Source organism: Penicillium hordei (genome assembly GCF_028827395.1).
Source record: "Penicillium hordei strain IBT 12815 chromosome Unknown utg000003l_segment0_segment0, whole genome shotgun sequence".
Lineage (NCBI taxonomy): Eukaryota > Fungi > Ascomycota > Eurotiomycetes > Eurotiales > Aspergillaceae > Penicillium > Penicillium hordei.
In genome coordinates, this window is record NW_026623144.1 from 1,334,384 (window position 1) to 1,354,277 (window position 19,894).

General features: G+C 48.3%; 8 protein-coding genes across 8 annotated transcripts; 7 read left to right on the forward strand and 1 right to left on the reverse strand.

The window, feature by feature from the left end:
* Positions 1-289: 289 nt before the first annotated feature.
* On the forward strand, positions 290-2,661 carry N7537_005749 (Zn(II)2Cys6 transcription factor; the record flags this gene model as incomplete). The annotated part of the gene is made up of 2 exons (XM_056896806.1): positions 290-336; positions 405-2,661. The coding sequence occupies 2 exons, from the start codon at positions 290-292 to the stop codon at positions 2,659-2,661; spliced, it is 2,304 nt and encodes a 767-aa protein (XP_056752591.1).
* Positions 2,662-3,819: 1,158 nt separating this feature from the next.
* On the forward strand, positions 3,820-4,060 carry N7537_005750 (uncharacterized protein; the record flags this gene model as incomplete). Its single annotated transcript, XM_056896807.1, has 2 exons — positions 3,820-3,967; positions 4,047-4,060. 2 exons carry the CDS (start codon positions 3,820-3,822, stop codon positions 4,058-4,060), a joined length of 162 nt encoding a protein of 53 aa, XP_056752592.1.
* Positions 4,061-6,766: 2,706 nt separating this feature from the next.
* N7537_005751 (serine/threonine-protein phosphatase 2B catalytic subunit) lies at positions 6,767-8,703 on the forward strand (the record flags this gene model as incomplete). The annotated part of the gene is made up of 5 exons (XM_056896808.1): positions 6,767-6,884; positions 6,959-7,290; positions 7,350-7,607; positions 7,664-8,583; positions 8,646-8,703. The coding sequence occupies 5 exons, from the start codon at positions 6,767-6,769 to the stop codon at positions 8,701-8,703; spliced, it is 1,686 nt and encodes a 561-aa protein (XP_056752593.1).
* A 369-nt stretch (positions 8,704-9,072) lies between these two features.
* Positions 9,073-11,216, forward strand: N7537_005752 (uncharacterized protein; the record flags this gene model as incomplete). Its single annotated transcript, XM_056896809.1, has 3 exons — positions 9,073-9,553; positions 9,655-9,790; positions 9,863-11,216. 3 exons carry the CDS (start codon positions 9,073-9,075, stop codon positions 11,214-11,216), a joined length of 1,971 nt encoding a protein of 656 aa, XP_056752594.1.
* Positions 11,217-13,143: 1,927 nt separating this feature from the next.
* On the forward strand, positions 13,144-14,790 carry N7537_005753 (DUF1996 domain-containing protein; the record flags this gene model as incomplete). Its single annotated transcript, XM_056896810.1, has 3 exons — positions 13,144-13,318; positions 13,380-13,536; positions 13,590-14,790. 3 exons carry the CDS (start codon positions 13,144-13,146, stop codon positions 14,788-14,790), a joined length of 1,533 nt encoding a protein of 510 aa, XP_056752595.1.
* Positions 14,791-16,131: 1,341 nt separating this feature from the next.
* N7537_005754 (uncharacterized protein) lies at positions 16,132-16,906 on the forward strand (the record flags this gene model as incomplete). Its single annotated transcript, XM_056896811.1, has 2 exons — positions 16,132-16,531; positions 16,632-16,906. 2 exons carry the CDS (start codon positions 16,132-16,134, stop codon positions 16,904-16,906), a joined length of 675 nt encoding a protein of 224 aa, XP_056752596.1.
* A 297-nt stretch (positions 16,907-17,203) lies between these two features.
* Positions 17,204-18,359, forward strand: N7537_005755 (uncharacterized protein; the record flags this gene model as incomplete). Its single annotated transcript, XM_056896812.1, has 3 exons — positions 17,204-17,315; positions 17,364-17,518; positions 17,577-18,359. 3 exons carry the CDS (start codon positions 17,204-17,206, stop codon positions 18,357-18,359), a joined length of 1,050 nt encoding a protein of 349 aa, XP_056752597.1.
* A 316-nt stretch (positions 18,360-18,675) lies between these two features.
* Positions 18,676-19,410, reverse strand: N7537_005756 (uncharacterized protein; the record flags this gene model as incomplete). Its single annotated transcript, XM_056896813.1, has 1 exon — positions 18,676-19,410. The coding sequence occupies one exon, from the start codon at positions 19,408-19,410 to the stop codon at positions 18,676-18,678; it is 735 nt and encodes a 244-aa protein (XP_056752598.1).
* Positions 19,411-19,894: the final 484 nt, after the last annotated feature.

Consider the following 19,894-nt stretch of genomic DNA (forward strand, 5'->3'; position numbering starts at 1 on the left):
AGACGGAACCTCCATCCGACACCTAAAAAAGCCCCGAGGGCATTCAGCAATAGAGTTTGTAGAAAAATCACTATCTTCCAATAATTAAGCAGGACTCTCTATCCTGGGCCCTTTGAGATAAGCTAGATCTACCAAGGCGGTGGCTAGGGGTAACACCAGGCAGAACACTACCAACACGTGGGGAAACCGGAATGCGCCTCCGTGCTTCGGCCATGGCATATCCAGAGCTTCGAGCTTATCTTTTGCTCGAGCTTGACAACTTCGTGAACTAACATTTATGAAACAAATAATGGCGCCATCCACTTCCACGCCAACCAATCTACACCGAGCACCTATGTAAGTGCATACCCCTTTGCTATGTTGTTAAGCGTGAACTCGGTGCAGCGCTAATGCGATCCCTGCAGTGCTTGTCTTCAGTGTCGGGAAGCCAAAGTTCGCTGTCTAGTTTCTCATCGATCGCACAGCTGCGATAGATGTAGATCAAATGACACCGAATGCCTTTTTGCGCAGTCGAAAAGGACCAGAGTGAGGGTTCAGCCATATCCCCAACGTGGAAGACGTGGGCCGGAAACTACAGAGAACCGCACTCAATCCTCCTTGGATGGTAGCACCTCTACTCGAACCCAAAGAGGCCCGCAGCAACATGTCCGTGACAATACAATTCTCCCTGCAAATCGACCTCCTGATGCTCCTAGCCAGAGTGTCAACTCTGCAAACAGCATCCAGCAGGTGCCGTCGCAGCACCCCCAACCGGTAATCACTAATGCCACTCGAGCAAAAATCATTGCCGCTTTGGCTAGTATCAAAGGGAAAAGAGGGTCACCGTTCACTTTCGTCGCCTCGGGAGATAGCCCCTCATTTAATGCTAGTGGGAATTTAGACAACCATACTCCAATCAACCGCCTACATCAAGACGTCTTTGAGCCAGACCGAAAGCCACTCCTATCTTTAAAGCTTTCTGGGCTTCTAAAGCCCTTGAAGATAAGTGTGCCCACGAAGGGTAATGAAGACGACTGGCGACCGGTTGGCTCTGTCAAAATGCCCAGTTATATCTCTTCTATGACCCTGGGTCAGACTATTGTAGATCCGATAAAGGGAGGAATTATCACCTCTCAGGTATCCCAGGCTTTGTTTGAATTTTTTATGATACAGATGAATGCAAAATGGGAGTATCTTCTCGATCCTCACATTGATACTCACGATAGCATTCAAATGCGGAATTCCTTTCTGTTTGCTTCAATTCTCTTTTGCTCATCCAAATTTGCCAACTTTATCGAGGGGAGGATAGTCTCCACTCCTGATCTATTTCTGCAAAGCCGACTTTGTAGCTTAGCACGGAATTTGGCGATTAAAGCCATTGCTGAGGGCAGCAGATCCATCGAGACATTGCAAGCTTTCTATCTGCTAGTCTGCTGGAAGGATGCAGATGATGATGTCTCGTATCTCCACAGCGGTTACGCCTTTCGCATCCTTCATGACCTGGACTTGGAACAAGGTGATATTGACGGGCGTCAAGTGGCGAGGCGAAAAAGAACGTGGCTTGCGTTATTTCGGCAGAACAGGCAGCAGAGCCTCTTTTTTCTGCGGAGAGCTTCGCTGAACCAGGGCGATCAAGAAACACCTCCTCTTGGCAACCTTAATGTCTGGCTCAGAATGCCATATGCTTTGCCGCTTGATTTTGCCGCCTGTTGCAGTGCCGATCTACGCTGTATACAATATAAATTGCGTCACTTGGTTCAAAGGAAATCGCTAGATATGCTCCCGTGTCTGGTGGAGCTCATGGATGCAGACTTGAGATCTTGGAGATTCAAATGGCACCATCAACTTGAAGGCGAAGGACGTCAGCAGCCAGAGGATAACCCAAACCTCAAGCATGAATTTTTATTTCCCGGTAGCCATCATCTCACTACTCTGATCAACGTATGGGAGAGTGGTGTCAGACTCAATGTGGCTTCTTCCATATTCCGCCAAGCTTTGATGGCTTCTCTGTCCCCATCCGTGGATCTAAATAACCCATCAACCAGTTCCACAATGGAACTTGACCTATCAACCACACAAGAAGTATGGTTACAGAATCTGCCAGGATTGACGAGTAGTGTGGAAGGTGCTTTTGGGACCTTGCGCCATTTGATGAACTTTCCGCTAGCCGACCTAAGACTAGCTCCTGATGCCGTTCTTTTACTCGGCCCAAACGCAGCACTATTCTTATGCTTGCTTCTTTGTCTCCCAGGAAATGGTGTCATTGGTGAAGCATTCCAGAAGACCGCAGTCGATCTCATTCGTGATATTGCCCAGCACATAGGGCAGGCTATACAATCACCACAAGATACAGTCGCCCTACATTCCGCATACCTGGAATCGCTGGTAGAGCTTTTGAACTCAACCGACCAACAAGAACTTCAAGTGGAACCAGCCTTCGACATGGCGAACGCATCTGTGGGCGCAGCTGAATTGGAATTTAATGATTCATCGTCGCAACCACCTGAGTTGGCCGAGGGGATGATCATGCGCAGCTATAATGTGACGCAAAACGATGCCACCTTGACTGCTGCTGGTGATTTTAGACAGAATTTGCATATGCAAAGTCTGTCTAATCTGCTGGATGATCATCTCTTCTGGGAAATGGCCTCTATACCCGGTGATGTGGATTTCAGCTCGTAGAACTCACTACCTACCGTGCGACCTCTTGTGGAAAATTCTAGCTACTCCATACAGTATTGAAATTTAAGCTAACATACTCAGTTGGCGTGGAGTACCGTATCAGTAAACTAACGGAACATTCCCATACAGTTCATTTGTAGGAGGGTCCAGGAAATCATTGACGAGCATTGGTGGTGACACTGGTCTCGGGGAACTGTACTATACCACAATCAATGATGACAATTTAAGGAGAAAAAACAGAAGAACGCAGGTTTACCTAGTTGCGGCTAAGACTATTGTGACATAAGATTGTTGTTGTGTACAACTAACCCCAGTACGCCCGACCCTTTTTTTTCAGCTGAGGACTTAGAACCACAGGTTATCTTCACAAGATAAAGCAGCCTCGTCATGGAGACGGGTTCGTCAGTACACAGTACACCCGTAGATTTGTTGATGATATACTCATGTATAAAAAGGGACTGTATAGCTTCGACAACCAACATATCCTTCAATCATCGAAACAGTACCCCCCTCCTTCCCCCCCATCCAAAACCCAACTCTCCCAAACCCAACTCTCCAGCAGCATTGAACAAGATGCAATCTCCGAGAATCATAGAAACAGAAACAACCCCAGAGTACGAGCGAACAGCCTCGCCCATGGAACTCACCCAAGACAATACCAGGGCAGAACTCGGATCCAAGCAAGAAATTGATCCTCGTGGCTCAGAATACGTTCGCAGATAATTTCTCTGGATTCCAACAAACAGCCTGCCTGATAGAGGTCGCCGGGGATATAACCACCGTGTCGGCGGTGAATTTGCCTATCGCTTTTAGCTCACTTTCTATCGCTATCACGCAGTCGTGGTGATTATACATAGCCGATCTCTACGGTCACAAACTTGTTTATATCTCGTTCTTTCTTCCTTAGGACTTTCAACATTCTAGCTGCTGTTAGTCCTAACATCGGCATATTTATCGCCATACGAGTCCTTAGGAATACCTCCAGTACATCCCTTCAAGCTGTCAGTACCGGTCCCATATCCGACATGTTTAAAAAGCAATATCGTGGTAAGTCCATGTACGCATTCATGGTTGGTCCTATGCTAGGGCCCATGTTTGCCCCCATCATCGGCGGGGCACTCACCGCCACCATGTTCCTGGAGCTCCATCATTGTCGGTATGGCCTATGTCCCCGGCGGCCTTAGCCTACTCTTTGGTGCAATTGTTGGCAGCCGCCGGCAGGACTACACCATGATGCAGACCGCTCGAAAGGTAGGCCAATACGATGATAAGGGGGAGTTAATCCTCTACCCCGTCGATCGTCTTGGTGAGAACTATCTCGGGTATTCTTTTTCTAGGCCCACTCTTATAGCGGGGGTAGACGGCTGATAAATAATAAGTTCTAGCTAGTCGCGGTTAGTTTATTTATTCTATCGCTCCCATCTTCCTTCCGACTTTAAGCGGGGACTAATCTACTGTGTAATAGCTCCCTAGAAACTTCTTCTACGGGTTTGGCGGAATGATTCTTACCAACGTTACCATAACTATACTAACGGAATTTATACCGAAGAACTCCATCATCGGCGTCGCGGTGAATAACCTCATATGAAATAGTCTATCGTATCTAAGTGCAGTCATTACTCAGCCTTTATTCGATGCTATTGGGACTGGTTGGTCGTTCGCGGCGGCTTGTTTATTCTGTCTTCTCACTAGCATCCTATTGATCCTTTTGTGTATCAAGCGGGATGAATGGAGTCGGCGGATGAAGGCTACGCTGGGTGGGTGATTAGGAGGGATGCTGTGGAAGCTGAGGGGATAGGGGGCCTGGTATATATCATTACTTAAATGATGGGTGTTATTTTATCTAGGTCTGTCGACTTTAGGTTGCTGTTCTTTCTAATATGGGTTATTTTTTAACCCTCGATATACTATGTGAAGAACTATGATAAAGAATGAAAATTGTCCCGGGCATATACATCGAGCTAGACCTCTCAATAGCCCACAAAGCCCATCCCAACCCAGCCTAACCCACCAAATGGGCTGTCCCTATCTTTATGCCCATTGGTAGGCAGTGGGCCCGGAATGAAAGCCCGCAGGGCCCATTCAGGCCCATAATGGGCCCCAAACAATACAAACATGCCAGTTTATTGTAGGCATATAATTAACACATTTTTTTCTCTGGTTTTCTAGGGTATTCAAATTACCGTCGGAGCGATATATAAAGCTATTTAGAAACCTTATTCTAAGCTTATAAATTAACTCATAGGACTAAGTGATGTGATTGATAAGATATGAAATAGTTAATAGATAATTTATATACTAAGTATACTGAAACATATCATCTTCCTTTCGTATTCTCTTCCTCCCTAATGTACGTAGCTGAGTATAAATACTCGGTAATTGTAGTCCCGTAGTAGTATCGTCATCATCTCTATTGTCAAAACATCTACCTATATCAAGACCGTCGCCACCTATATCTATCAAATCCCTAGATAGATCACCCTATTCTTTAGTATCACTGATCTTATCAATTTCAATATCTACTTAATTCTTACTTCTTACTATAGTAATATGATGATACTCAATATATAGGTTGGTATATGCGTAAAATATAGCCATTAATCAGCTACTTTACGTGTGCCAAGTCTGTATTTGTGCACAGAAATGGGCTTTTGATGGGCATTGGTGGGCGCCTATCAATGGGCTGTGGTTTGGGCTGGGCTTTAAAGACTAGGCCCATGGCCTACTGCGGGTTGGGCTATGGGCTGGGGGCTTGGGCCCATTTATGGGCTATTGAGAGGTCTACATCCAGCCACCAGCCACAATGGCCCCCTGCAGTTAACCCTCATTTAATTGAAGGCAGGCCGAGACGATAAAGTAAGATAAACTGATTATGCACCTCAAGTTTAGCGTGGAAATCTCAAAATGCAGAAATAGCTAGAGTGGTGACAGCTTTTGAAATTTAACTAACCTTCCATCGATTGCGATAATTGACGGCGCTGACATACTCTGCTATCGTGCGTCCTATGCATTTACTTTTCTGGGCCATAGAACTGGCCCTATTCCCGCTACATTCTCAGTGAAACTTCCAACCATCCTTTAGGGTTGATGGTGTCAATATATGCTCCGAGAGTACTTATTTCTTGATGCTTGAGTGCTGTTGGACTCTAGAGAAAATAAAGCCAGTGGTTGGTTTTCTTCGGGCCTCTAGATGTCATGTGATGGAGAGCATATAACATATCAACCAGGAGAGCATTGTTGAAGGATTTATAGTATTTCAGCAGGTCTGAGCTGCAATTGTCACCAAGTTTGTTGGGTACTACCTCTGTACATTCATCATATCATATGAAAATATCGTTTTCATAAAATTCCACATCGAGTGAAGAATATTCAAGACCAATAGCTGCAGGTATGAAGGAATCTCCTATGCAAATCATTGTTACTGCATACCTCAAGTCTAGCGGTCTAGGCAGATCGGGACTAGGCGCCATAAACGCTAAACGCAGCATCAGATGAAAAGTCAAAGCTGGAGGCAAAACTGAACCATACATTGATATTAACAGTAAATGTTCACACTGTCTAGATGAAAATGTAGAAGTAATCAAAATTAGAGATCGAGTGAATCTGATAGCGTGGGGTAAAAAAAGGGACCCCTGTTGCCTTAGGCACCAAGTCATCATGTTGACATGAGGCTGAACTTGATCTAATTCTTGTCTCTCTCGCATCATCCCGATACCAATCACTTTACCCCCATACAGGAAAATCAAATAAGAAAAATCTCCGATACAGTTACGATCGAGGTTGGTGTGAGACCCACCGATCTTAGGACGGCCCAGAAGCCGCTTATCCAATTTGTTTCTCTTTTTCCCAACTTCACATTTCCCCCCTCCCCCAAAACACACAATTCCCAGCACCTATTTTAACCCCCTGGGCTCTGTTTTTCTTCTTTCCCTTGTAGAACTTTGACTTGATCAGAGTTCTATCAATTTTATACTCTTCTTCGTCGTGGGAGTTCTATCCCGCCCGCGCAGAAACTCACCCCCGCCACACCTCCGCGATTCTCTCCCCCATCCCTCGCCCCTTACTCCGAACTCAAAATTCGAACCACATTTCAGTTTCCGCCAAAATGGATCGGGCTATAGCGCGCGCCGTGACCGACAAGCAGCCGGTCCCGGAGATCGATTTCACATTGCACACGATGGAGGACAACACGCAGGTGTCGACAATGGAGAGGGTGGTCAAAGGTAATGCCGCAGTGGTCTCGGTCGCTTTCGCACTATGTGGTAACCTGATCGCTAATGGTATTTCGTGGTCTTAGAGGTGCAAGCGCCCGCTCTCAGCTATCCTCCGGATGATATGTTTTGGTCGCCTGAGGATCCCTCCAAGCCCAATCTTCAGTACCTCAAGCAACACCTCTACCGTGAAGGTCGTCTTTCAGAAGAACAGGCGCTATGGATCATCCACGCTGGTACACAGGTTTTGAAGGCTGAGCCAAATTTGCTCGAAATGGATGCGCCCATTACAGTGTGTGGCGATGTTCACGGCCAGTACTACGATTTGATGAAGCTGTTCGAGGTCGGCGGTGACCCTTCAGAAACGAGGTATCTGTTTTTGGGTGACTATGTGGACCGTGGTTATTTCAGTATTGAGGTAGGTCATCCGAATCTCCTTAAATCAAGAAGAACTACCCTGACCATTTGTCTCCGTAGTGCGTCCTCTATCTCTGGGCATTGAAAATCTGGTATCCCGATTCACTTTGGTTGCTGCGGGGTAATCACGAATGCCGCCACTTGACGGACTACTTCACCTTCAAGTTGGAGTGCAAGCACAAATATAGCGAACGGATCTATGAGGCGTGCCTGGAATCTTTCTGTGCGCTGCCGCTGGCGGCAGTTATGAACAAACAGTTCCTCTGCATTCACGGTGGTCTCAGCCCCGAGCTGCATACCCTCGAAGACATCAAGGCTGTATGTATCTGCCCTACCCACATTTTATGGCATTAGCAAAAAGCTTACAAACATAGATTGATCGCTTCCGCGAACCCCCAACCCACGGGCTTATGTGCGACATCCTTTGGGCTGACCCTCTGGAGGAATTCGGTCAAGAAAAGACAGGCGATTTCTTCATTCATAACAGTGTCCGAGGTTGCTCCTACTTTTTCTCTTATCCTGCGGCATGCGCGTTTTTAGAGAAAAACAATTTGCTCTCTATCATCAGAGCACATGAGGCTCAGGATGCCGGATATCGCATGTACAGAAAGACGCGAACCACCGGCTTCCCGAGTGTTATGACTATTTTTAGTGCGCCTAACTACCTGGATGTTTACAACAACAAGGCCGCTGTCCTCAAATATGAGAACAATGTGATGAATATCCGCCAGTTTAACTGCACCCCCCACCCATATTGGCTGCCTAACTTTATGGATGTTTTCACTTGGTCTTTGCCGTTCGTCGGTGAAAAAATCACGGATATGCTCATCGCTATTCTCAATACCTGCTCAAAGGAAGAATTGGAGGACGAAGCCCCCACACCTGTGTCTCCCACTGAAAACAAGGATAGAGATCCAATCTCGCCTCCGTCGATGGACCCCGAATCCAGCGAGTTCAAACGACGTGCTATCAAAAACAAAATTCTTGCCATTGGCCGCCTCTCTCGTGTCTTCCAGGTTCTTCGTGAGCAATCTGAGAGTGTCACTGAGCTGAAGACGGCGGCTGGCGGTCGTCTTCCTGCCGGAACCCTCATGCTGGGTGCGGAAGGTATCAAACAGGCTATTCACAACTTCGAGGATGCCCGTAAGGTTGATATCCAGAACGAGCACGTGCCCCCTAGCCACGAAGAAGTTCTCGCAAAGAGCGAGGAGAGTCGTCGTGTGGCCCTGGAGCGGGCTGAGCATGAGGCTGCCAACGATGCTGGACTCGCCACGGTTGCTCGACGGATCAGCATGTAAGTGTTCACTTAACAGCTTTTGTGACCAGTTCATTTCACATACTAATTCAAATTACTAGGTCTGCTGGGTCAGGTCGCCCCCGTTCTCGACAGAGGGATCCTCCCAAGGATGCCTGATCCAACTATGATGTGACTGAGTTGATATTATGACACGATCTATGCATTTCTTCTTCCTGTCCTCCAGCGCACACGCCTTTTGTCCCGACACGATCGATACGATACCCTATCTATCTGCTTGATGCTACCCCTCGCCTGGCGATTTAACCTGTGAATCCACAATTCTAGCGATAAATAGGACAGTTCAGTTTTAACATGTGTGCTTATTACCCCACGTTTGACAGAAAAATATGCCATTATAGTAAAGAAAAGGGTTTTTATTGATTGTAAATATTGATATAATGATCAATTTCATTTCAACTAATTTAGCTGGTATTTTACGTATCTCCGTCGTCTGAGGTGTCGAATATGAAGAGTATAAAAGCAGTGATGGATGCCAAGCCCCCATTCCCGCGTCCACTTCCGCTCAACTCAAGTTCATCCACCAAATGTCATCGCGATAACTACACCCTACAACCCTCGCTTCACCGCGCCTCAATGGCTCCAAGATTGCGCAGCGCGCTCACAAAGAGCCTGTCGCGTCCACTGGATAGCAGCGCTGTCTTTTACTGCCCCTCGTGCGCGATCTGGCGACGAACCTTGTCCACGCGCGCCAACATTAGCCGCAGCATCGACAGACCCGAGACATCTCGACGGGTCGCGAGAGCTCAGAACACAATCACAGCATCGACTTCCCGAACATTCACCACGTCTTCCATTATCACTGCAAAGAGCGTGCCGCCGCGGTTCAAGGAGCTACATGCCGCCCTCGAGGAAGTGAAGGATGCCGCCCTAGAACAGGTGAATCTCAGTCGGTTGCAATTTGCGCTGCGGGGATTGGAGTCTGAAACGCCTCTTATTAGAGTAGCTGGTGAGTTGGTGGTTATAGGATTGGGCTATTGCTCTCTTCGGCACTGGATCTTCCTCGTCAAAGAAAGCATGGCGCTAACTTCTTTTTGATTTGGACTCTAGTTCTTGGGTTGAATGATGCGACCTCTGCACGCAAACTTGTTCGACTACTACTTGCCGACCCATTGGCACCGCGAGAAGGCTGGGAAGACATTCTCGACTCGTACGATGCCGACTCATCCCGTGGACTGCTGATCAGGTATGAACAAGTCTTCTGTCTGTGTTATTGATCCTCTGTGACCAGTACTGATTTGAAGGGTTTACTCTATAGATATGGCGAAATTTCACAATCCATTCCCAATGACCTGCTACCGACGATATCAGTGCCATCGCCTATCCTGAGAAAAGGCAACTTAGAGATCCTAGTCAGCACCCTAGGCTCTGAGCCTGACAACCATGCCGCTACGTTGCACGCCGACACTTTCCTCGTCCCCACAGTTACCATCCAGACCTCGCACTCCGGTCGGCATAATGTTGTTCGGTATCCCGTGCACCGCACGATCGTATGCGGACGCGGAGTGGATGGCCTGCTGTCGTACAGCACAATGATCGGTCGGTCCGATCTGAAGAACGAGGCCTCTTCAGTGCGCGGGGCCATTGAACTTGCAGTGACAGACCAGAAATCCACAAACGAGCGATTGTCCCTGGTAGATGTCGACCGTGCCAGCACAGCACTGGATAAAATCCGTGAATCGGTCCACAATGCTTCCGACTACGAACGTGGGTGGAATGGCAGTGGCGTGCAACCTCTCATCGATTGGCTTGCAACTTTCTCCGAAACATCTACTGGAAACGCGTTGAATCCGGCACTGGTCCCTCTTGTAGAGTCCCTTATTGACGCAGCCGACGCTAGTGTAATCGTCAGAGACGCTAAGGCACTCCATGATCAAACCGCTGGTGTGGCCCCTGCAGAGACTCGGTCTAACTTGGACCGGGCCGTGACTACCTGGGCAGAGCGTGCTCACTCCGAGCTCCGCAGTTCCCTCGATGCAGGGCTGGCCAGTCCACGCTGGCGCGGCCTTGCATGGTGGAAACTCTTCTGGCGCGTTGACGATGTAAGCATGATTACATCTGAGATCTTGGAAAGGAAATTCCTTCGTCGCGCGGAGAAGGAGGTCATCTGGACCGTGGGCAAGTACCAGCAGGCCGGCCTGTTGGAAGAGCCTACGTCTTCAATCCCTGACTCCGCGAAGGACTCTGTTATGCCTCCCTGGCCCACCCAGATCCCCGACCTTCGCACCAAGCTCCTCACCAGCACAGTGCCATCCCTTCAAGCCCTCGCGCAGAGTTTGGTGCTGTTCAGCGTGTCCACCACGACTCTGACTTCTGCTCTCTCCGCTCTAACCTATGTGGCTATTCCATCAGCTGGTGTGTACGAGTCTTGTACTCTTGCCGCCGTGGGTCTGATTTACTCTATGCGTCGCCAGCAGAAGAGGTGGGATGTCGCCCGTACTTTCTGGGAGGAGGAGGTCCGTGAGGAGGGCCGCACCTCGCTGCTGGAAACTGAATCTGCTCTTCGCGGTATCGTGCGGGATGGCGGCAAGACTGTCGAGAATCTATCTGAAACCCGTGCACGAAATTGCGTTGCAAAAGCGAGAAAGGCTTTGGAGGAGGTGAAGGCGTAATCTGTGTTGTACAACATCGAACCGTGTACTGTATATGTATTACCTTCTTAGGATAGACCTTTAGAGCTCCAATCTACCCTTATCTGTATGATATTCGTTATCAATGCCAAGATCTTCCCGAGGGATCCCATTTAGGAAACACCATCAAACTCCTCCATGGATGATGCATCTCCACCTTTTATGCGCTTGGTTCTCTTGCGAGTTAGTATTAGATAATATTTTCTTTTGTTACAGGAAAAATTACTCGCCCAAGTACTAACCCGTAAACTGAAAATGGAACATAGTTTCTCTCTCCAGTTTCCATAGTTAGACTAAGATCTAGTCATCCATCTTGGAATATATATAGTTTGTACTGTTAATATGATTTCATATCTCCACAGCACATCTGATAATATAATATATTCCATAAAAGAGTTTATTTTTATATAGTATACCGAAATGCCGGCGAACTGCTCCGTAGATAATACTAAAAAGCTTCGCTGGTTTCACCTATGTATTAGGCGAAAGATCTGAGACATCGGGGTACGGGGGCATTGGATCGGGATATTACAGGGGTAGAAATAATGTCTTAAAACTCTCCTCGAACCTCAAACGGCTATTGTCTGAGATAGTTTGAGCATGGATTCTGTACTTTATAATGAAGTTGGCGTACGGAGTATATATAGATGATATGACATATATCCGATAGGATGCAATACAACATATACAACATTGTATACAAAGTAAACTAATTTCTATAGTTCATACTATATTTTATATTGCAGCTCGCTCTAAGCGTAATTGCAATTTCGGCTGAAGACTAGATAGGGGGCATAATTTACGGGTCGTTTCATATTCTCGTCAAGCCAATCCCCATGGCCACCGTGGGTCACCAAGACGGGGCTAGTAAACTAGCTCAGGAACGCGCCGTTCGTTTCAGCGTCTCAGATATCGACTTGAACACACGGGAAGTCCACTTGGAAAGAATATTCTCTACCTACTCTATTTTTCCCTCGTGTTCTGGTGCCAAATTCGGGATTAGCCAAGGGTTCATTTTAATTCTCAGATGAACACCCAATGGTAATAGTAGGGGTATAGAGGGGTGGCTGATGTTCTAATAGTAATGCTCCCCCCCCCGCCAGCCTACCCTAATATCCTGAATATCAAGGGATTGGCCCGCTCATTAAACTCAGGCCCCTCTCCAAGCACTAAGGGGGGGATTGGCGCCTCATTATTGAGGGTTCACTCGAGTGTGCATTTTTCTAACTTTTCCGCCTTGAAGTACTTGATCCCCGTGTGCTGCTCCTTAATCTATTCCCTTGCCCCCTCCCTCTTCGTCCTGCGTCGCACTCTTTTGCCCTATCTCTGGGTCTGTCACTCGTTCATACCCTTGTCGCTCATTTATTGTTTTATTCTCTATATTTGTTTCCAAATATCCAAGTGAGTACTTTTTTGTGGTCGATTTTTGCGCGCGTGCTATTGAAAAATAGAGTTGAGGCTGATAAAATGGGCGCATCTTCAGGGATTCGCAACAAAAAATCGTCGGAATCGCCTTTGTTTACTGACGTCAGGAGAAACGCGCTTGATCGGTAAGTCCGCATACCTTCCAAGGTTGTTGTTATCTTTTCTCGATCCATCCCCAGGAAGTAGTGCCCTCAGCCCGCAAGCAAGGGATCATTCCTTTACCCTTGTAGAAGGGCGGGAATCGGTATAAGAGTGGATGACAATTGGCTTGGAATCTTGAACCTGCGACATGGAGTGCTTAATGCCCTGAATTTACACTAACGTATTGTTTAGTATCTACATCTCTCGCACTCATTTCTCCACGCCTAACCGATTGACTCGGTACTTCTGGCGAGTCTGTCATTTACAGTTGTTTCCCTGAGATCATTCATTCTTTATTTTTATCCAATCACCGAGCCCGTAGACGCGGCTCAACCACAACAACATGCAGGACATTCGACTGACAGCCGTTGCGATGGCCTGCTTGGCGCTCTTCCCAAGCTATGCAAATGCTTTTTGGCGTCTTCCCTGCCGTGGAAGATCTGGTCTCGCCCGTCTGGACCCCATTGTGGAGCCTAACGAGGTCTCAGGTCACGTTCACGCAGTCCATGGAGGTGGAAGTAAGCGCGCATTACCCTAAAGCTTGGATATCCACCTACCGATGTGCTGACTTGCGGCTAGGCTTTGGCATGAGCTCGGATCAGGCCTCGCTCCTCAGTAGTGATTGCACCTCGTGCGCAGTTACACAGGACAAGTCTGCTTACTGGGCCCCCGCTCTGTACTTCATGCACACCAATGGCAGTGCCCAGGTAGTTGAGGAGGTTGGAGGCATGCTTGCGTGAGTTTGATTTGACTCTCGTTGGTGGAGCTCTACTAACACCCTTCGATCAGCTACTACCTTCTGTATGGACAGAATATCACTGCCTTCCCGGATGACTTCCGCATGCTGGCAGGCGATCCCTTCCTGCGCAATTTCACCTGGCCAGTTCCCGATCCTCCCAAGTCCGAGTGGAGCGGTGATCAGGCTTCACAGGCTGCTTTGCGCCAGAAGGCCCTTGGTTTCAACTGCCTGAACTATCAAACAACCGCTGAGGATTCCCTCCACCGTCATTTCTTGCCCAACAAGACCTACCTTGATGAGCACTGCACCGATGGAGTCCGCTTCGAGTTGATGTTCCCATCCTGCTGGAATGGTAAGGATTCCGACTCCGACGACCACAGATCTCATGTCGCATACCCGTCCCTTGTTATGGATGGTACTTGCCCCGAGGGTTTCGAAACTCGCCTAGTATCACTCTTCTACGAGACTATTTGGGACACCTACGCATTCAAGGGTGTCGATGGATATTTCGCGCTTGCCAACGGTGACCCTACTGGATACGGTTACCACGGTGATTTCATGCAGGCCTGGGATTCGGGCGTTCTACAGGAGGCCATTGAAACTTGCACAAGCGAGACAGGTATCGTTGAGGACTGCCAAATCTTCGATATCCAGTCGGAAGATAAACAGCGTCAATGTCAGTTCCCCATCCCTTCCCTGATCAAACACGAAAACTGTGAAATGCACGACGACGGGTTGCCTGGCGGTATGCCTATCGAATGGGGTCCTGAGCGTGCCTCGATGAAAGCCGGAGCTGCAAGCACAACCACGGGCAATGTGATTTCGCTCCCCACCATTTCCGTTGGTGGTGTCTCGATTGATCCGAACACCTTGATTGACAACGTTTTCCACGCGACCAACACTGCCGAAGCTACCAGCACTGCCGAAGCTACTACTACTTCTTTCACATCCACTTCGACTCCCTCGCCAACACCGACTCCCGTCACTTCTACTATTATCGACCCTCTCACCGAAGAGATCATCTATGTTGAACGTGAAGTTGTCGTCCTCTGTGATGGAAACGGCGAGAATTACTCGACTAGCACTGGCGCCGTACGTACTGTCTCCTCTACCATCACCACCATTATGGAAACCTCTACCGCTGTTTCCTATGTGAAGAAGGATACCATCCCGGAGCCTGTGGAGCCGGAGCAGGCTGCTGGCCATGCCCGCAAACATCTTCACCACCGCCACGGTCACGCACACAACTAAGCTTAAGAACCTCCGTTGTGGGCGTTAGGAGCCCAATGCGCGAAGTACGCAGCGCGTCGTTCTCCTTTCTGTCACCTTGACCGAGAGGATATACCCCATGCTTCTACATCAAGTTAGGCATTGAACTTGCTGGATTGTACCCTGGGAACTTTGATTCATGTACATTTATTTTAATCTGATTGTTGGACATCCTCCAGTCAGTCGGAGAGGGTGTACATTGACCATACGGTCGTTCTCGTGATGATTAAATAGTCCTGGCTGACACACAATTCAACCGCATTGGTCGATGATAACCGGTCTATGTAAGACATTCAAGCTCTACTAGTTGCCCGCATTCCATCCCTGTCCGCCACTTTGGTTATCTCCCTCAGCAATGTACTGTGCAACATAGGTCTCAGTCGAACTCCACTCGCATATTAAACCGTTCTCCAATGTTTCATTTCAATTCGACCTCTCAACAGATGTCTCAGCATCTCCATACAAAGCAAAGATCAGCCTACCTCGTCCAGTAGGCAACGGCCATGCTGTACATATTCTGTGCGACAATCCTGTGGGACATAGCGAGGCTCGACAACAGCGGCGAGACCATCAATTCCAAGACAGAACAACAAAAATGGTCTAGAAGGTGACAATGTACGAGGACATTTACAATTCTCAGTACCACTGAGAACCATCTAGCCCCTTCAACCACGGATATGTCAACTCAGCGTTGCAACGATCCCAAATGTCTTGCGTTAGTCAGTATATCTCCCCCGAGCCAGCTGTCCGTGTGGCACATTTAAATTGCGCAACATGGGAAACCACTTCTCTCTCCAATGTTGTGAGTTCAAGGCCCTGTTTTACTCGGCCAGTAAAGTGACATCTGTAGCCACTGACCCCGTTACCACGAAACCGTTTTCTGTGGCATGGACTTCCCGAATGAGGATACCTTGCCTTGTTAACGAGGGGCGGGCTACTATTTTTACAAGCTTATGCCCAGCTAAGCTTCTTAGACATTTGGAAATAGTGTTCTCAGTCCAATTATTGCTACCTATCAAAGGGTTGCATGCAGTGGCGAGGTAGTATGAGCTGCACTTCACTGTCTCTGATGCGCAAGCAAAAGTCTATCAGCCACTGTGACTTTACCATGGTTGCTTTGCCAGGCTGAGTGAGCCCAGAATCTCGAGAAGAGCCCAAATTGGGCTGTCCTGTTGGGTCCACGTTAATATAAAACAAGGTCCGGCTCTAGGCTCTGAAGCGAAATTCATTTCTGGCTCAGCGACAGCAACCAGTACATCGCCCTATCACAATTCTTGTATCTAGTTCTTCTATGCCTGTCTGGTGAACTTTGAGACTATCATAATGGAACCCCTCCACCCAGTCTATCTCTTTTTCGCGTTCTTTATCTCAGCCACAATGGCTATTCCCCAACAGACCGCCTCGATCACTATAGCTGCAGCTCCAGCAGTTATCACCCAAGGCCCCGAGCTCTGGTGCTCGAATGGACAAATTGCTGTCTACACGACAGACTGCACATTGGGAACCCCAGTTTCGTACTGCTTCAGCCAGGAGCCTCCAATCGAGTGCTCACAGGGCTTCTTCCCATCCGTTTGGCATCCTGATCATTGTATGGAAGAATCGAGCTGTTTCCCGCTCAGCGAACCCTGGATTACCACCGAGTGCTCGAATGGGGCTGTTCCGTATTCGACGTCGACTATATATGAGGGTACCTTGGCGGGAGGAGAATCAACTGTCATTAGGGGTGAGTTTCTTGCTTGTTTCTACACTTTCGTTCCAATACCTTATTTTATGGCGCAAAAGTTGAGCACCGAGGCCAATATGAATGACCTTTCTTCTTATAGCTGTCTCTTGCTCCTGTCCTGTATACCAATGGTACAGCATGACCCTACTACCAGGCTCGTCAAACTACGACACCTTCTGTATGCCGCACAGCTCCTGTCCGCGGGGTATGACCACCTCTGTCTCGATCAATGAGTACTGTGCCTCCCAGCCAGTTGGTGTTTGCTCGGATATACCTCTACAAACCGAAATTTGTCAATGTGCCGACGCGGGGCAGACTCCTGTCTATCCTGACTGGCCTGGTGCTAATCCAACTGGATGCGAGTTGATATATTGAAAGTGGGGGTATTCAGAGAAATAAGGAATTTGTAGTAAACACAATTCAATTGTACTGAGGTCATTGTCACCACATATCGCACCACAATTCTTCGTCAAACGTAAACTCGAGATGTTTACAAATATCATTAGCCTAAACCGGTCAGTGCCCCGGTTTTCCGCAAGATAGCACGCCTTCGGCGTCCCAATCGGGGAATTATCGTCTTTCAACCCCGCATCGGCCCGTGTATATAAATATTTGAAGTTGCCCTTGAAATTTACTTCCTCAAATTTATCTTAGTTTTAAACAAAACTCACGATGTCTGACGCTCTTCCTGAAATGCAGTACCGGTTCCTCGGTAGGACCGGATTGAAAGTCTCAGTCATCTCGCTGGGTAGCTGGCTCACATATGGCGGACACGTCGGGAATGGTATGCCCATCTCTATCAATAGAATTGATCGAATCTGACAGACAACAGAAACCGCCCTTGAATGCATGAAGGTGGCCTACGATGCCGGCGTCAACTTCTTCGATACCGCCGAAGTATACTCCGGCGGACAATCCGAGATTGTTCTCGGAGAGGCAATCAAGAAATTCGGCTGGAAGCAAAACGACCTCGTCATTTCCACCAAGGTACCTAACAAGCACAATTCCCCATCCGATTTCTTATCCCCGCTAACCCATCTTTCAGATCTACTGGGGCCGGGCCAACAGCGCCAACCCCGACAAACCCCTCAACAACAACGGTCTGTCCCGCAAGCACATCATCGAGGGCATGAACCTTTCCCTGCAACGACTAGGCCTGCCATACGTAGATATCGTGTATGCACACCGCGCAGACCGCGATACACCCATGGAAGAGGTCGTCCGGGGCTTCAACTACCTCATCGATAACGGCAAAGCCTTCTACTGGGGCACGTCGGAGTGGACCGCGAGCGAGATCGCAGACGCCTGGCGCATCGCCGACAGACTCGGTCTCGTCGGACCTGTCGTCGAGCAGCCGCAGTATAACCTCCTTGCGCGCGAGCGTGTGGAGAAGGAGTACCGCTGGCTATACGAGGCGCACGGGCTCGGTCTGACGGTGTTCTCGCCGTTGAAGGGCGGTGTCTTGACGGGCAAGTATAATGATGTTTCTGCGCCTCCGGCTGGGTCGCGGTTGGCGGAGTCCGAGGATGGATATGTGAAGGGGTTGCGCAAGACGGTTGGGGATGAGACCTGGCAGCGGCAGTTGGGTCAGGTTGCGGCGTTGAAGCCTGTTGCTGAGGATCTTGGGGTTACGACGGCGCAGTTGGCGCTTGCGTGGATTTTGAAGAATCCTAATATCTCGTCTATGATTACGGGTGCGTCGAGGCCGCAGCAGGTGCTTGATAATATTCGGGCTTTGAAAGTGGTGGAGAAGTTGACGGATGAGGTTATTGAAAAGATTGAGGTTGCTGTTGGGAATAAGCCTGCTGTTGAGGTTCGGCGGTTTTAGACTATAGATTATAAGAGGTTTTGTAAATAAATCCGAGAAAACAATCCTACTAGTTATCTTCCAAAGCTAAACAGCCAGATAGAATACATAGTAAAGAGGTTGTCTGAATTAAATCCGTCTATCATCCCGTATGTGTAGTTAACCCGGGATCTATAGACATTGTTCCCTAGTTTTATCCAACGAAAGAAATGAACTCTGGATCTCCTTCATAAAGAATCCATTGCGAGTTGGGGCTTTGAGGGCTTGTACAAGTTTAATTCATGCCTGACGAATCAGCCACAGACATTCGAGATCACTGCCTCACATGTCCCTCCATTTACCATCCAACAGTGACGGAATAACTGCCATCAGAGTGGCTGTGTGACTCGAATTGAGATTTACCAACACAGTCACCGTACTCATAAGGCTCACTCAGAGATCCAGTGTAGCCCTTAGAGATGGGAACGCCGAAAATAACCGACTGCTTGGGAACATCGGAGCACACATGCTCCTTTTTATCATCGTTCCATCCGTACAATTCAACAAAGCCCAACTGGGAGCTCTGAATACCTTTCGAACCAGCAGGTAGAGTGTAAGAGCCGATCTGAGTGCTATTTCCCTTAACAACATCAACCAGAGTTCCAACCCACTTGGTTCCCTCGGTGTTCTTGATATGAAGCTGATATTGATGATCGTAAGAGCTGACGATCTCAACCGCACAGCTCACGCCAGCACCGCCGTCGGCACCGTCGGAGCAGTTGGGATCGTCGGAGGTGGTGCCCTCATTGAAGCTGGAGAAGACTCCGTGGATGACGGGAAGGCCGTGGTCATTTTCACGGGGCTGCAGACCGGTATACCCCACGTTGTCTTGGTTGACGAAGCCGAATTGCTGCGCGAAGTAGAAGCCGCCCTCGTGGGGTGCGCCGGAGATGTCCATTGGGAAGAAGATCTCACTCAAGCCTGCATCAGTGACGTTTTCGACGGACCATCCGAGGCCGACCATACCGCCGCCCTGGGCTGCGGCGGATTGGAGGAACGGGAGGGCGAAAAGGAGGGATCGGGAGAACTTCATGTTGGTGGTTTGAGAGGATTGATTGTGTGGAATAATACCATCTTCATTCGGGTTGTTCGAGGTCCTTTATATGGACTCATCGTATTTACGGAGTATGTTGCACTTTAAGAATTGATATAGACGAAACACTGAAGCGACTATTTCAAATGATGATCTGCAAACTTCTTTTGCTCGTTTCGATGACCCCCCTTCGTGGGGTACTACATGCACATCTAACATCGATGTACGTATGTCTATATTATGTTTGAGTGGCAATTTTATATATTGGGGGCGCCTTTCCCAGTGACCCATATAGAGCCCATAATGAATTTGGCCACAACGTCAGAGCATTTCAAATCTGCATCTGTTTGCAGACCGAGGACCAACTCTACACTACGATCGTTAAGAACATTGGTAAATTTCTGTGCCATGGACGCATCTGAAAGAAAACGATTTCAATTCTAAGCTGATACAGGTCATTATGGGGTATTACAAGGTTCATCAC